This window comes from Rhinoderma darwinii, chromosome 1 (assembly GCF_050947455.1).
Source record: "Rhinoderma darwinii isolate aRhiDar2 chromosome 1, aRhiDar2.hap1, whole genome shotgun sequence".
NCBI classification, from domain to species: Eukaryota; Metazoa; Chordata; class Amphibia; order Anura; family Rhinodermatidae; genus Rhinoderma; species Rhinoderma darwinii.
The window spans coordinates 625,763,349-625,780,397 of NC_134687.1; the positions used below are offsets into that span (position 1 = coordinate 625,763,349).

Sequence of the window (17,049 nt, forward strand, 5' to 3'; positions counted from 1 at the left end):
ACTTGTTTCCTTGTCTCTTCTATCTTTCAGGCTGCGTTTGACAGTTCGAGCCCAGGTTGGATCCCGTTTTATTACCTTCTAAGCATCACTTGTGTAGAAGTTTTATTGCAGCCAATGGAAGATGACATGTTATAGTCTTCTACAGTCAGAGGAAGTGGTGGTTTTACTGAAGTCATCACTTTGCTGTAATTGCTCCTGTAATGGGAGTTCTCACTGTCAGTGATGCTTTCTATAAGAATATATATCTGGTATATGGATAGTTCTACTCCAGTCTTATTCATTTATGATCAATTCTTAAAAATAATGCTTAGTATTTTAGTTTCATTACGGTTGCAGTGTCCGCTATTACATTATGCCTATTAAGAGACTTGAAGGGGTTTTCCAGGACTTCACTAAACTTTTGACTTGTCAGAAGTTTTGATTGGTGGAGGTCCAAACACTGAGACCCCCCGCTAATAAATAAAATGAAGCGGCAGAAGCACTCGGGTGAGCGCTGTGCCTCCTTTGTTTCTGATTGGCTTTCCTCGGAGCAGTGTAAGGGTGCAATAGAAAGTCTGAGTCCTTACAACGCCCCAAGGAACGGGATGGCACAACGCTCACCTGAGCTGTTCTGCCGCTTCGTTTTAGCGATCGGTGGGGGTATCGGCGCTGGGATCCCCACCAAGCAAAAACTTTTGACATGCCAAAAGTCTTATAAAACTTTAGTTACATTTAAAAAAAAAAAAATGTGCAAAGAGCAAGAAGGTTGATATTATAAAGAACAATACTCACCTGTTCAATCTCTGCTGCTCCGGTGGTCCCTGCCGGTCTCTGTTGACTTGTCCTGCTGTGATAATGTGCTGTTCTTGCCAATTGGGGGGGGGGGGGGTGAGCGGGTGCGTATTTTCTTAACCACTTTCTGTGCACTTTTTCTTTGTTGTCCCAGACAAGCTCTTTAAAGTCCTGGACAACCCCTTTAAGGTCCACCTCCCATTAAGCATAACGTTTACAAGTAGGTTGACCCTACTTACAGCAATACATAGACCATATACTGCATTACCCTTCTGTGTTGTAGAGCGCCTTCTATGTAAGAGTGAATTCGCACGTGGCATATTTGTTGCAAAAATATAAATGAAACTGATTTTCAGTCGCCAAAGTGTTTGTTTGAAACCAATCTGTCAAATGTGAATATGTTATAAATATCTACAGCGCGACCTCTCTTTCGCCTTAGTTTTTGTGTTCACTAATTTTTGCAACTTATTCTGTGTCCGAGACCTCTATCCGATGCCTAAATAGCAGTAACCTAGTTCTCTAGCACCCACTGATGGCCCTCCTGAACTCTTGATCAAGGCTGTAAGGATGCCGTGTATGTAGAAAAGATGACCTGCCCCTGGTATCTTCTATTAAGTATACATCACATGCTTCTGTACTCTCGATCGGGGATAGGGGCGTTAATTGGGTTCTATTTCACCCACCACCTGAGCATTGGGGCATCTTGTACTCTGATTTAAATGGATCCGTCTCTGTGACTATTCAGTACAGCACAGGAGGATAATGTAATGTACAGCTGTAAGTTTGTCTTGTTCATGTTTATCTGGAGGTATGCTTTAAAATGTCCCTTCGGTTTTGAGGTACTTTAGGCATTATTAGCGCTTCCTTGATGTATCATTGACAGAATTGTTCCCATATGTTAAAGACAATCCAAGAAATAAGCAGGGAAACGGAGGGGAAACAAAAGCGCTTTTACTAAGTTCTAGTGGTATAGAAGAAGCAGAATGTAGACTGTCCCAAGTGCCAGGAGTCCGTTCTCACAGAAGCCATGAGGAATTCAGTCAGCTGCCCTAACGGGAATAATTTAGTTACAGTGGGTAGGTCTCTCTGAGGGCAGCATAGTATAGAGGGTAGGGGCTAAGTTTGGGGATGTATGTGTTTTTTTGTTTTTTATTTTTTATTTTTTTAATCTGATTAAGTATTTTTATTTAAAAATCTGTTTAAATACTGTCAGATCTCATAGAGAGAGCCTGTCACTCCTGCTCCCCCTCCCTCCCACTCAGAGAGAGCCTGTCACTCCTGCTCCCCCTCCCTCCCACTCATAGAGAGCCTGTCACTCCTGCTCCCCCTCCCTCCCACTCATAGAGCCTGTCACTCCTGCTCCCCCTCCCTCCCACTCATAGAGAGCCTGTCACTCCTGCTCCCTCCCACTCATAGAGAGCCTGTCACTCCTGCTCCCTCCCACTCATAGAGAGCCTGTCACTCCTGCTCCCTCCCACTCATAGAGAGCCTGTCACTCCTGCTCCCCCTCCCTCCCACTCATAGAGAGCCTGTCACTCCTGCTCCCCCTCCCTCCCACTCATAGAGAGCCTGTCACTCCTGCTCCCCCTCCCTCCCACTCATAGAGAGCCTGTCACTCCTGCTCCCCCTCCCTCCCACTCATAGAGAGCCTGTCACTCCTGCTCCCCCTCCCTCCCACTCATAGAGAGCCTGTCACTCCTGCTCCCCCTCCCTCCCACTCATAGAGAGCCTGTCACTCCTGCTCCCCCCTCCCACTCATAGAGAGCCTGTCACTCCTGCTCCCCCCTCCCACTCATAGAGAGCCTGTCACTCCTGCTCCCCCCTCCCACTCATAGAGAGCCTGTCACTCCTGCTCCCCCCTCCCACTCATAGAGAGCCTGTCACTCCTGCTCCCCCTCCCTCCCACTCATAGAGAGCCTGTCACTCCTGCTCCCCCCTCTCACTCATAGAGAGCCTGTCACTCCTGCTCCCCCCTCCCACTCATAGAGAGCCTGTCACTCCTGCTCCCCCTCCCTCCCACTCATAGAGAGCCTGTCACTCCTGCTCCCCCTCCCTCCCACTCATAGAGAGCCTGTCACTCCTGCTCCCCCTCCCTCCCCCTCATAGAGAGCCTGTCACTCCTGCTCCCCCTCCCTCCCCCTCATAGAGAGCCTGTCACTCCTGCTCCCCCTCCCTCCCCCTCATAGAGAGCCTGTCACTCCTGCTCCCCCTCCCTCCCACTCATAGAGAGCCTGTTACTCCTGCTCCCCCTCCCTCCCACTCATAGAGAGCCTGTCACTCCTGCTCCCCCTCCCTCCCACTCATAGAGAGCCTGTCACTCCTGCTCCCTCCCACTCATAGAGAGCCTGTCACTCCTGCTCCCCCTCCCTCCCACTCATAGAGAGCCTGTCACTCCTGCTCCCCCTCCCTCCCACTCATAGAGAGAGCCTGTCACTCCTGCTCCCCCTCCCTCCCACTCATAGAGAGAGCCTGTCACTCCTGCTCCCCCTCCCTCCCACTCATAGAGAGAGCCTGTCACTCCTGCTCCCCCTCCCTCCCACTCATAGAGAGAGCCTGTCACTCCTGCTCCCCCTCCCTCCCACTCATAGAGAGAGCCTGTCACTCCTGCTCCCCCTCCCTCCCACTCATAGAGAGAGCCTGTCACTCCTGCTCCCCCTCCCTCCCACTCATAGAGAGAGCCTGTCACTCCTGCTCCCCCTCCCTCCCACTCAGAGAGAGAGCCTGTCACTCCTGCTCCCCCTCCCTCCCACTCAGAGAGAGAGCCTGTCACTCCTGCTCCCCCTCCCTCCCACTCATAGAGAGAGCCTGTCACTCCTGCTCCCCCTCCCTCCCACTCATAGAGAGAGCCTGTCACTCCTGCTCCCCCTCCCTCCCACTCATAGAGAGAGCCTGTCACTCCTGCTCCCTCCCACTCATAGAGAGCCTGTCACTCCCCCTCCCTCCCACTCATAGAGAGCCTGTCACTCCCCCTCCCTCCCACTCATAGAGAGAGCCTGTCACTCCCCCTCCCTCCCACTCATAGAGAGAGCCTGTCACTCCTGCTCCCTCCCACTCATAGAGCGAGCCTGTCACTCCTGCTCCCTCCCACTCATAGAGAGAGCCTGTCACTCCTGCTCCCTCCCACTCATAGAGAGAGCCTGTCACTCCTGCTCCCTCCCACTCATAGAGAGAGCCTGTCACTCCTGCTCCCTCCCACTCATAGAGCCTGTCAGTCTTGCTCCCTCCCACTCATAGAGAGCCTGTCAGTCTTGCTCCCTCCCACTCATAGAGAGCCTGTCACTCCTGCTCCCTCCCACTCATAGAGAGCCTGTCACTCCTGCTCCCCCCTCTCACTCATAGAGAGCCTGTCACTCCCGCTCCCCCCTCCCACTCATAGGGAGAGCCTGTCACTCCCGCTCCCCCCTCCCACTCATAGGGAGAGCCTGTCACTCCCGCTCCCCCCTCCCACTCATAGGGAGAGCCTGTCACTCCCGCTCCCCCCTCCCACTCATAGGGAGAGCCTGTCACTCCCGCTCCCCCCTCCCACTCATAGGGAGAGCCTGTCACTCCCGCTCCCCCCTCCCACTCATAGGGAGAGCCTGTCACTCCCGCTCCCCCCTCCCACTCATAGGGAGAGCCTGTCACTCCCGCTCCCCCCTCCCACTCATAGGGAGAGCCTGTCACTCCCGCTCCCCCCTCCCACTCATAGGGAGAGCCTGTCACTCCCGCTCCCCCCTCCCACTCATAGGGAGAGCCTGTCACTCCCGCTCCCCCCTCCCACTCATAGGGAGAGCCTGTCACTCCCGCTCCCCCCTCCCACTCATAGGGAGAGCCTGTCACTCCCGCTCCCCCCTCCCACTCATAGGGAGAGCCTGTCACTCCCGCTCCCCCCTCCCACTCATAGGGAGAGCCTGTCACTCCCGCTCCCCCCTCCCACTCATAGGGAGAGCCTGTCACTCCCGCTCCCCCCTCCCACTCATAGGGAGAGCCTGTCACTCCCGCTCCCCCCTCCCACTCATAGGGAGAGCCTGTCATCTTTTCTTAACCCGTTTCTTTACCGTCACTGCAGGTCCGGAGTCTACAGCGACGTCTCTTGACATCGCTGTAGAAAAGGCTTATGAGCGCTCCTTCTCTAAGCAGGAGCTGTTACTATCGGCTCCTGAACAAGGCTGTGATCAGAGGAAACTCCGATCCTAGCTGTTTAACCCTTTGATTGCCGCGGTCTGTGACTACGGCATGAATAAAGGCGACTCCCCTTTTCAATCGCGCCACCGGAAAGTCGGTGACGAGAATGGGGGAGTCATCTGGGGTCCTAGAAGGGACTCCAGGGCTGTTTCCTCAGTAAGCCCTGCTGTGAGGGCACACTGTGATGTCATAGTGACAGTGTAATGTATTAGCATACACTATAAGTAGTATATACATGGAAATGTAAAAAAAAATGAAATAAAAATTATTGTAAAAAAGAAAAACTATTAAAGAAATGCCCACAAAGTCATTATTTAATATATCTATTTTTATTGCCCAAACATTACATAAAAACAAAAAACCTACACATATTACATATTACATAACCTGAAGAATACAGTTTACGGGTTATTTGGCGTAAAACGTGAACGGTATGAAAAAAAATGTTACATCGCTTTTTTTCCATATTCATGCCGTAAAAGTAAATGACATAACTTTATAGCATTTATTTGTACTCCCAAACCAGGTAGGAAAAAAAATACAATTTCTTCTTATAACAAGGCCTCATACAGCCACGTCGATTAAAAAAAAAAAGTTATAGCTGCTGATGGGCAGAGAGGCAAAAACGGAGAAATTTAGCTAGTTATTAAGGGGTTAAACCCAAATGGTAAATTCTTTTGTAGCATATTTATTTATTTATTTTTTCTAACAAGTGGTCAAATCTGTTACATTTTTACCAGGTGGAATGGATTTGCATTCTATTGAAAAAAAAAAAAAAAAAATCGGATTCCCCCCTCTATCAACACAAAGACGCCTTTAGTTACTGCAGAACATCTCCTGCTTTTTATGCCATGCTTGTGGAGAATAAAACCCCTGTTGGCACATTCTCTATACGTTGTATTGTTCCTTTATTTGATCTCGAGGATGATTTAGCGAAGGGCACCAGTCCCACATTGCAATGTTTTACCACTGTTACTTGTGTCCTAAAAGGGTTGTCCCAGAATCAAAAATCATCACCTATCTACGGGATAGGTAATAACGGTTTAAACACTGGTGGCCCCACCCATCGGGAGTACGGGGTCCCAAACCCATAGTGAGGAGGAGCTGAATAGAGCAGCCGTTGAGTACAGACATGAATGGAGTAGTACCCGCCTTTTCACGATCGGTGGGCCCCCAGCGATCAGAAAATGACCACCTACCTTATTGATAGGTGATCATTTTTGGTTTTGGGACATCCCCTTTTAAGCCTCATTCACACGGCAGAAATTTGGTCAGTTCTTTGCATCCGTTTTTCTACATAGAGCGTAGTATAATTGATAGATTTGCACCACTTGTGTGCTTTGGACCCGTTCCTAGTTTTGGCTTACAAGTGCTGACCGGATACTGCCGGGTGATAGTGGCCTCACTAATGGCAACATTTTTTTTTTATTTTTATTTTTCTCCGTGATATCTCGATTTTAAACGATCAATAAAAAGGCATCTAAACCAAACGTAACTGCATAGAAATAAGGGATTCTAATGGACATTGAACAATACAGTCTTCCAATAATAAGCTGGCGGAGGAGGCTTCTAGGCAGATTGTCAGCTCTTGTGTGCATGTAAGAAGCAGGAGTCGTAGCGGCGTCTCCTCGCAACTCCAGAACGTAGTCATTTCAGTCTCGAATACTGTTTTTTTTTTATTTCATTTTTTCTCTGAAATAGATAACTACTGAAGCGTATCACCATGAAATATTCCATCAGAACGACAAAGAGAAAGTAAAGGTAATTTGTCCAACTTTTTTTATTTTATTTTCTTCATTTTGTAAATGGTTAAGTGAGACTGGTGCTTGGAGGTGATCTAGATATTCGTGTCTACAAAGCCAGAGGTCTACAACTGCTGTATCTGCTGCTCCAAAGCGGATATGTATGAAAAACAAAGCCGGGGTTCAAGGAGATCCGTTCTTTGGGGAAAGAATTATTATTATTTTTTTTTTTTTTCTTCTTTTGAAGAATTGTTCCCCTTTTTGTACAAACAGACAACTGTAATGCTCTGTTCCTGTGACGTTTTCCTCTACTTGTACACTAGGAAAGCCTCCTGAAGTACATGATAAATGTGTCCAGAGGGCCCCATTAGCCTGACTGAGGCCAATAATGCTCTCGGGCTGGTATACATGATTGATTGATATATCAATCAATCTATCTCTTGCATGTGTCATAGGCTATATGTCGCGAGCTTTTCTATAGCGTTTCATAATGTTTAAAAGGTGCCATATTAGTCTATGGGTGGCGGATGCCACTGTAAGGCATCAGTCACAACCTACATAGAGAATTGGTCAATAGTTCTGAGGACTCAAAACTGCTGATAGAGCGATATAGGGGTGGGGGGGGGGGCACTTTAAACATACCTGCATGACTGAAAAATAGACGTTTGATTCCCCCGACGCGGCAATATCAAGTGTAACTCTTTAGCCGCTAGACCTGTCACTCAGAACAATCAGGAGACCACTAGAACAGTCACTCGGAGCAGAGGGATGGGGTGTGCAGGAGCACTTGCACATCAAGTCCCGCCATAATGGCACTTGTGGTTTGAGGCCTCAGAACTGCTGACAGGTTCCCTTTAACGTAAACGTCAGAAGCTTATTTTTTTTTTTTTTTCCCTTCGGCCTGTACACACAGGCGTGATGTGAACGGAGCGAAGGAGTATCCAAGCAGAGACCAGAAATTCCCCATCTATTTTTGATACCAGGCGGGAGAAACCATCTGCAGAGGAATCTCTCTTTTTATCAGGACCGGGCTTGTTTGAAACCTGGATTCCTATACAGTGATCAGTGCAGATAAGAGATATTCAGGGACCAGATGATGGGACTCCTAGAAGGGAAGCCTTTAGTTTCTGCAGCTGATCGTTTCTTTGCTTTGGACAATTATTAGTTTTAGTATTTGTCAATTTTACATGTATTCAACTGCAGATGAGGATCATCCAAAAAGTGTCCACATCATGACGAACGTGCGCACGCTGCACTGCCGGCCATCACACAAGTGGCTGTATGTCCTCTGGGGACACGGCCTCATGTGGAGAACTCTTAATGCCGTTTTTTGGCTACATATGTATTAATCGGGAACGTTTTTGTTCTTGAACGATTGTCATACAATGCAATGAATTGTGGGGTTACATTATATACAAGGCAGGTAAATATACAGCAGGCTGCAGACATTTTTGAGCTCTATTTTAATATTTATAATATATGTTCTTGTTCTATTCCTGAATATATTTTCAGTCGTTGGACATATCTTGTTTATTACAGTGTTGCTTTGTCTTTTATTAAACGCAGCGTTTTATTCCTCTCTTTCAGTCGGCTCTCTGTCATCTGAGGATCATGACTTTGACCCTACAGCTGAAATGTTGGTACATGACTATGATGATGAGAGAACTCTTGAAGAGGAAGAAATGAAGGAGGACGGCAAAAATTTTAGCTCCGAAATTGAAGATTTAGAAAAGGTGGGGAATTTGGTTCATTGAGTGTCTTGGATACAAGGTCGGTCAGTTCACTCTTGGGTTACGTTCACATGCCGCAGGTTTGTTGCTGATCATCTATTGCGTCCATCTGAACGGGGTTGTAGGGAATTCTGCAAGCTCCATTTAAATGAATGGGAAGGTGGCGGAAATTTCTGCGACAAATCTGCCGCATGCGAGTTCACCCCTGCAATGCTGGTATGATGTTGTAGATGGAGAGCTCATGTTATGTTAGATACAATACTACTTGTAATAAATACAAATTTGTCTTTTTCCGCAGGAAGGAAACATGCCTTTGGAAGATTTACTAGCAATTTATGTCTATGAGCCTGCAGATCCGGTAATGGCTGGGTCCAGTGCGGGGAGCTCCCCGAGTGAGCTCGCTGATGAACTGCCAGACATGACGTTGGATAAAGTAAGTCATTCCCTTTCTGTATGTTGACAGAAATTTCAGCCCCTTGCAGTTCACATTTGAGGGGGTTTGGGGGTTGGAATCCAAACTCTAAGGCTAGGGCCACACCGAGACTTTGGCTGCGAAACCGGTCGCACGGCCAAAGATCACTGCGTGCATCACACGTTCTTACAGTCAATGTGGCTGTGTTGCCACATGCAGATTGCCACGACCCAACGGTTGGGAGAAATATCTAACCTAGTGGATTTTTTATTTTTTTTTTAGCTACGATCGCGACTCATTCACTTTAATGATGCACGCAGCGATCTTTGGCTTTCCTGCCTAAATTAGCTCGTTTTGTCCTTCTATAAAGTTTGCTACGTTTTTAAACTTAAGTGAACGAGCTAATTCGGCCGATTACATGTAGGCAGATCCATAGGCTACGCCTTAAATGTCTGAAAGTGAGCCGTTCCCATAGACGTGAACAGGGAGCTACGCAGGTGCGGCCATCTCTGCTTTGCTTTGGCAGCTGGCACTTTAGTCTCTTGGTTGGTGGCGGTCCCACTTATTAGACACTTACGATATATCCCGTGGATAGGCCGTGAATGATTTAGGCTGAATCTTAAGAGGGATTTTGACCAAACACCAGGCTATGCGATTGGGAATTATTTATAAAAAAAAAATTATTTTTCTTTTTTTCCAGGAGGAAATTGCAAAGGATCTTTTGTCTGGTGACGATGAAGAAACACAATCTTCTGCGGACGACTTGACACCATCCGTGATCTCACACGAAGCAACAGACTTTTTTCCACGGCCCTTAAGATGTAAGTGAAAACTGCCCTTTAAAAATATCGCCACTGCAGAACCTCCGAAGTATTTCATATAGTGTACACAAGACGCGTCGCTTAAAGCGGGGGCTGTGCTGCGGTGTCACGTTTTATCTGTTTGTTTTGGGGCGTTGTGATATCAATTTGCTTTTTAGCGTGTTTTTGTTTTTTAAATATTTTTTTTTAATTTTTTTTTAAAGACTTGTTAATTCCCAGAATAACGCCTTTTTATTCTGTTATACAGCAAACGCTGGGTGCGATGGAGATAAGGAGTCCGAATGCGAGGATTTGGAAACAGACTTTGGGAACCCTTCAGAAGACTTAAGAAAGGTAAATGTCTTCATGAAAATTTGGAAAAACTTCATTGATACGTGTGATAATTCATACTAAGATCTGTCCCTTGATTTATTCTGTAGGAAATAATGATCGGTCCACATTATCAAGCGGATATCCCACCTTTTCAGGGACACTACATGGCAAATTTATCAGGTAAGTGGTTTGATTCGCCCTCAATATTCACTGCCAACACTGCACCGTGATGGGAGTTATACCGTATTTATATTGTGTATAATGTGTTCATTTGCAGCATATGAATATGAAGATCAGCTGATTTGGAGTCCAGACGTACTTCCAGAAAGCAAAGTGGAAGAATATCTCTTGGAAGCCAGAATTGACCACAAGAGGTTCATGAGCAGGGTCTATGATGGAGTGATCATTAAGGATGATGAACAGGTAAGTGGTTCTGCTATGGATGGCTGCCTCCAGAGTGATCCAAGATCTGTATGTAGTCTCTGACGGACTTGTAAGGTGGCCATACACGTTAGATATGTCGGCCATGTTGTATTTGAACATGCCCGATCCTTTTGTTAGATGTGCCGCTGCTAGATAAGTCTGGCAGCGGCTTTCTGCTGGGGGAGTTGGGAGAAATGGCTGTCGGATGAATGAGCGATCGCTCGGCCGATCGGTATCTAAAATGTATGACCAGCCTTATACCAGGAGAGCTGAATACATACTCAAGTTGGTGTAAGGGCACTTGGAAAACTACTAAAAGCTTCAAATTAGACTAGAAATAAAGTCAAAATAATGTCTCACTGACTTTTTTTTGTTTTGTTTGAGGATGCACACATATAAACCTTTTAATAACCACCCACAGTCTTGATGGTGGGAGGCGCAGGTCCTTAATCTTCAGTGACTGATTTTTGGCGTTGCTGCTTTAAAGCTTCTGCAATCCAGCAGGAGCAGGAAGGGGGCGCCAGGGACCTTGAGCAGCGGGTTATAAGCGCTTCTGTCTTTTCCAGCCTACATAGCACTCAGTGAGCTATGCCTTTATGGGATCCAGTGATCGCCGAGTGCTCTCTGGCATGGAATAGCTGCTGTGTGTTAGACCCAGATCAGCTCGGCCAGTATCTAATGTAACCACAGGAGGCTGTTTTCCCCTGTAACTGAGGCTCTTACGTATGTCCCAGTTACAGTGGAGAACTGCAGAAGGAAAAACCATGTGTGATTGTCCCACAGAGGTCCGTTGGGGGGCGACATGAAACCTAAATAAAAAAATACAATGAGATGTTCCTCCGCTTTATGACCCAATTGGTAGATCCACACGCTGCTGTCGTATGTAAGCTGGAGATCGCACCCAGCAGCATCAATACCTCGCTGTTACATGACTGCACTGTCCATTGCCTTCCACCAGAAGGAAATCCATCATGGCTCCGCTAAGATACAGTTGCGTTTATACAGGATGGAGACATTTTAGTCCGTCCTTTGTACGAGTACTGTCTCAGTTAGACGGAACTAAAAATGAAACATACTTTCATAGAGATTCCTAAATTGTTTTCAGATACTGTCACCGGTAATGTCCCAGGCTTTCTGATTTTTTTTTTTTTTTTTTTTTTGCATTCAATATAGCATTTTCTCTCTCTTTTTTTTTCAGGCCTTGCATGAACTCTTCAAATGTCAATATAACATCCGAGAGGCAATGGAAAGATTCTGCAGTAGAAGAATATTACACGGTAATCTTTTAGAGATTGAGTATTACTTGCACTTCAGATCAACGCTCTGAGCGGCTGCAGTTTAGCGGTAGACTGTTGTGAAACGAACGTAGATCAAATCGGCCGGTCGCCAAACATGGCGTTCATGTCCGTGGGTATGAGGCATCAAGTGACCTAATGTGAGGAGGGGAATAGAAACAAGTGGATGAAGCAGAGCCCATCAGCGCAGAGCTCTACTGTGTGGTTTCCATGCCATTGATGAGGCTAAGTTTTTCCTATAGAAAACTTGTTACCCGGCAGAAATCGGACGCGCCGGACACTTGTTTGCCCTTGATGAAAACGTAATTGTCAAACTGGCGACACATTATGAGCAGTGTAAGCTGAATTTTGCAATGTGTATCTAACAGAAAAGTTGAATGTGTTTTTGCTTTCATGCAGGAAGACCCTTTAATCCTTATTTATCTTCAGGGCTTAGTGATATCTGCCATCCAGAAGACACAGAGAAAGAGATATTCATTCTTTTAAGACATTGGAACGCCTTTTGTTGGTGTTCCGATCTTCAGTAATGATTTAGCAGTACTGCCACAATGCTCTGCCGCCTATATAGACACAAATAATACAAGCATAGAAGGTAAAAGCAATATGTAAAAGATGAAGTTGCTAAAATAGATTAGCAGCAAAGCAAAAAAAAAAAAAACATCAATTTTTAGTATAAGCTAAATGTGATTGGTCAGAAGACGTCCCTGCCGACGTTGACTTTCTGTTTCTGACTTTTCAGATGATATCCGGCCTTGGACTGAGGATGAATGTAGGAATTTTGAACACGCGCTTGTAATACATGGGAAAGATTTTCATCTAATACAGAAAAGCAAGGTAACTATTTTGATCATTTAGGTCGTCCGTCTTCGTTCACCTATTGGGCCTGGTCAGAGCGTCAGATGGGCGTAATACAAAAGTATTTCAATATATTATGTCTGCATTTTAGAGATTGCAGTCAAGTACAAATATATATATACAGTGGAGGAAATAAGTATTTGATCCCTTGCTGATTTTGTAAGTTTGACCACTGTCAAAGTCATGAACAGTCTAGAATTTTTAGGCTAGGTTAATTTTACCAGTGAGAGATAGATTATATTTAAAAAAAAAACGGAAAATCACATAGTCAAAATTATATATATTTATTTGCATTGTGCACAGAGAAATAAGTATTTGATCCCCTACCAACCATTAAGAGTTCAGCCTCCTCCAGACCAGTTACACGCTCCAAATCAACTTGGTGCCTGCATTAAAGACAGCTCTTACATGGTCACCTGTATAAAAGACTCCTGTCCACAGACTCAATTACTCAGTCTGACTCTAACCTCTACAACATGAACAAAACCAAAGAGCTTTCTAAGGATGTCAGGGACAAGATCATAGACCTGCACAAGGCTGGAATGGGCTACAGAACCATAAGTAAGACGCTGGGTGAGAAGGAGACAACTGTTGGTGCAATAGTAAGAAAATGGAAGACATACAAAATGACTGTCAATCGACATCGATCTGGGGCTCCATGCAAAATCTCACCTCGTGGGGTATCCTTGATCCTGAGGAAGGTGAGAGCTCAGCCGAAAACTACACGGGGGGAACTTGTTAATGATCTCAAGGCAGCTGGGATTACAGTCACCAAGAAAACCATTGGTAACACATTACGCCGTAATGGATTAAAATCCTGCAGTGCCCGCAAGGTCCCCCTGCTCAAGAAGGCACATGTACAGGCCCGTCTGAAGTTTGCAAATGAACATCTGGATGATTCTGAGAGTGATTGGGAGAAGGTGCTGTGGTCAGATGAGACTAAAATTGAGCTCTTTGGCATTAACTCAACTCGCCGTGTTTGGAGGAAGAGAAATGCTGCCTATGACCCAAAGAACACCGTCCCCACTGTCAAGCATGGAGGTGGAAACATTATGTTTTGGGGGTGTTTCTCTGCTAAGGGCACAGGACTACTTCACCGCATCAATGGGAGAATGGATGGAGCCATGTACCGTCAAATCCTGAGTGACAACCTCCTTCCCTCCACCAGGACATTAAAAATGGCTCGTGGCTGGGTCTTCCAGCACGACAATGACCCGAAACATACAGCCAAGGCAACAAAGGAGTGGCTCAAAAAGAAGCACATTAAGGTCATGGAGTGGCCTAGCCAGTCTCCAGACCTTAATCCCCTCAAATTTATGGAGGGAGCTGAAGATCCGAGTTGCCAAGCGACAGCCTCGAAATCTTAATGATTTACAGATGATCTGCAAAGAGGAGTGGGCCAAAATTCCATATAACGTGTGCAAACCTCATCATCACCTACAAAAAACGTCTGACTGCTGTGCTTGCCAACAAGGGTTTTGCCACCAAGTATTAAGTCTTGTTTGCCAAAGGGATCAAATACTTATTTCTCTGTGCACATTGCAAATAAATATATATCATTTTGACAATGTGATTTTCTTTTTTATATAATCTATCTCTCACTGGTAAAATTAACCTAGCCTAAAAATTCTAGACTGTTCATGTCTTTGACAGTGGGCAAACTTACAAAATCAGCAAGGGATCAAATACTTATTTCCTCCACTGTGTGTGTATGTATGTATGTGTATATATATATATATATATATCATTTTAACCGGTTAAGGACCAGGCTGTTTTTACAGCTAAATGACCAGAGAAAATTTTCACAATTTTGCTATGCGCTTCTTCAGATGATTATAACTCTGCAGGTGAATTTTACACTCTTTTTTTTTAAAGGACAGATAGGGCTTTGTTTTAGTGCCATTTGTCAGTATATATAATTTGTATTAATTTTTTCTCTAAAGTGGGCAAAATTGGAAAAAAAATGCAAGAATTTGGCAAACGTGTCAGTTTATTCCAGCATTTTTCACACACGGTATAGACCACGGCCAAAATTCATCTCCTTTCACATTCTGCCACTTCTCCCGTGCATGGGGATACCAAATATGTGGGCCTTATTATCACATAGAGATGTAGGAGGGCGGACGATAGAAGAAGTTATTTCACAAATTGCCTTTTTTCAAAGCTGGTTTTACAAAACTCAACAGAGTTTCTATAACACTTCCAAAATATTCATCTAGGGGTATAATGGGAATTTTATTTTTTTGGGGTTTTCTAAAATAAGAAATTGCAGGTTTATGCAAATGGACTCTCCAGCAGATGAACTTTAGAAAACATGCAAATGTGACATCCACCCCCCACCCATTCACTCCCTCACCCTTGGAGTAAAATCAGGGGAAAATGTAATGTAGGGCAAATATATTTTAAACTAATTCACTAAAATCTAATAATTCAGAACCGTGTGGTATTTTTTTTAAAACATGGGTCAATGCACAGGCCTGGTTATGAGGGACAGAAATATCGGGTATCTTTGCGGTGCCCGTCTTTTCTGCAGACGCGGCACTTTTTCTGGGGGTTGCTTCTAGTTGGTGTTGGGGGAATCCGACTGATGAAGTGTCTTTCAGTCAGTCGCGTGACATCCTCAGACTGGGGGCATTCTCTGGTGTCGTGAACATCAAATATGAGGCCACCTCCAGCTACATGATGTGCCGGCACGTCATGGGTCGGGAAGGGGTTAAGTAATGAAGCGGTCATGGCGCCCGTCTTATAGTCCGAAAAATACGGTAAGTCTTCCATGAACGTTGAGGGATTCGTCCACGCTTACATTCTGCTCAGGGGGGTAGAGTTGCAGAAATAAATCATTGAGGGAATTTATTAGGGGTCTTATTTTGAACGACCGATCCCGGTTTGCATCGGTACTTGGGGGGGGGGGGGGCCTGTGCATTGCCGTTGAAGTGGAGGAACCTCATTATTGTCTCATAACTAGACCCGGGCATTACTGCAGAACACACTGGGGTGGCTTGGGCGGGTCATGTTGACCAGTAAGACCTAATGGAGTTGTTTTTTTGACAATACCCATATTTAGGGTGAGCCACAAATTTTATTTATTATTTTTTTAAATTCCTGCAAATTGGTGGGCGTCCAATCTCTGGCATGGGTGGATGAAGGTTTCTGCCTTATATACTGAGCGGAATATAAATTGGTTTAGTGGACAATGATATTTAGGATGTCGTCAGTAATAAATGGAAGTAATCCATTTTGGACAAAATTTACATTGTCCACAGTTATGCCAGGAGTGGCAGTAAATCCGTGGATTCTAGGCCCAAAAGATGGGGCAGATGCCCAGACAAGAGCCTGGACTGGAGGGACCAGGCTGTCCCGTGCTACAGCGCTACTTGGCCCTGCGCTTCCATGTTCTGCAGTTTCAACTGCGTCCGGGACAACGTCCCCTGAAGTGACGCTGTCATCGTCACTGCCCAAAACAGGTTCCAACTCTGACGCCATCTCTGATGCGGTCTCCGACTCAGACCACAGCATGGCGTATGCCTCCTCGGCGCTAAAGAACTTCCTGGCCATAACGTCACTAATGCTTGTTTTTTTTTCACAGTATTCTTCTGGCAGCAATTCTCTCGAGTCTCTTCTTCTCCTCACACTGAAACAATATGTGAGGAGAAGAAAAGAGGCAGGAGATTTGCTGCTAGAACTTTCAAAATAAAAACAAATGTGATCTCTGTGATAGGTTTTCACAGCGATCACATGTTCAGGGACCATCAGATTGGTCCCTGATACTGTGCCCAGAGCTGTTGGTAACAGCGTGGGCACAGGGCTGTGTGCACACTATATTTTACATTGAAATGCATGTGATAGCTGTGATTGGTTGTCACATGTTCAGGGACCAAAAGATTGGCCCCTGACACTCTGCCCAGTGCTGTTAGCAACAGCCAGGGCACAGGGCTTTGTGCACGCGATCGCTCGTGCGCACTCAAGTGCCGCCGTAATTAGGCTATACGGTGGACTTCAGAGACCCTGACCGGTTGGGAACCTGTTGAAGGAAAAAAAACCTTTTTCTCGAATTTAAAATAAGCTTAATAGGTAAACCAAAAAAGTGCACCTAATTGATATTGCCACATCCATAAGCACAAACTTTAAGGCCAGGTTCTCACGGGTCGAATACGCTGCGTAAAAACTACGCAGCGTATCCAACCTGTAACCCAGAGCACATCCCATCCGAAAAACCGCACCACGTTCTGGGTTTTTTTCGGCCGTAATTTCACCTGCGGAAATCAGCGTAGAAAGAAAACAAAATTCTTACCCCGGCTATTGTCCTGGTGACGCGTCCCTCCTTTGCGGTCTGGTTTGGCCGCCCTGGATGACACTGCGGCCCATGTGATCGATGCAGTTTGTGATTGGCTGCAGCAGTCATATGGGATGAAGTGTCATTCCATGAGACCGGACTGGAGGAAGAAGCCGGGGGTTCTGAGTAAGTATATATATTTTTTGTTTTCTTGAGTTGCGATTTCTGCGGCGGAATTCCGCACCACCGGA

The 17,049-nt window shown here is 45.8% G+C and overlaps 1 protein-coding gene across 1 annotated transcript in view; it reads left to right on the forward strand.

The window, feature by feature from the left end:
* MIER3 (MIER family member 3) overlaps nt 1–17,049 on the forward strand; it is a 31,748-nt gene that overhangs the window by 1,284 nt on the left and 13,415 nt on the right. Inside the window, exons 2-11 of the mRNA XM_075842420.1 lie at nt 31–55; nt 6,637–6,696; nt 8,265–8,410; nt 8,706–8,840; nt 9,520–9,640; nt 9,888–9,973; nt 10,060–10,132; nt 10,230–10,375; nt 11,574–11,652; nt 12,410–12,504. Coding sequence (XP_075698535.1) covers nt 8,312–8,410; nt 8,706–8,840; nt 9,520–9,640; nt 9,888–9,973; nt 10,060–10,132; nt 10,230–10,375; nt 11,574–11,652; nt 12,410–12,504 — 834 coding nt within the window. The 5' untranslated portion in view covers nt 31–55; nt 6,637–6,696; nt 8,265–8,311. The remainder of the gene's footprint in view (nt 1–30; nt 56–6,636; nt 6,697–8,264; nt 8,411–8,705; nt 8,841–9,519; nt 9,641–9,887; nt 9,974–10,059; nt 10,133–10,229; nt 10,376–11,573; nt 11,653–12,409; nt 12,505–17,049) is intronic.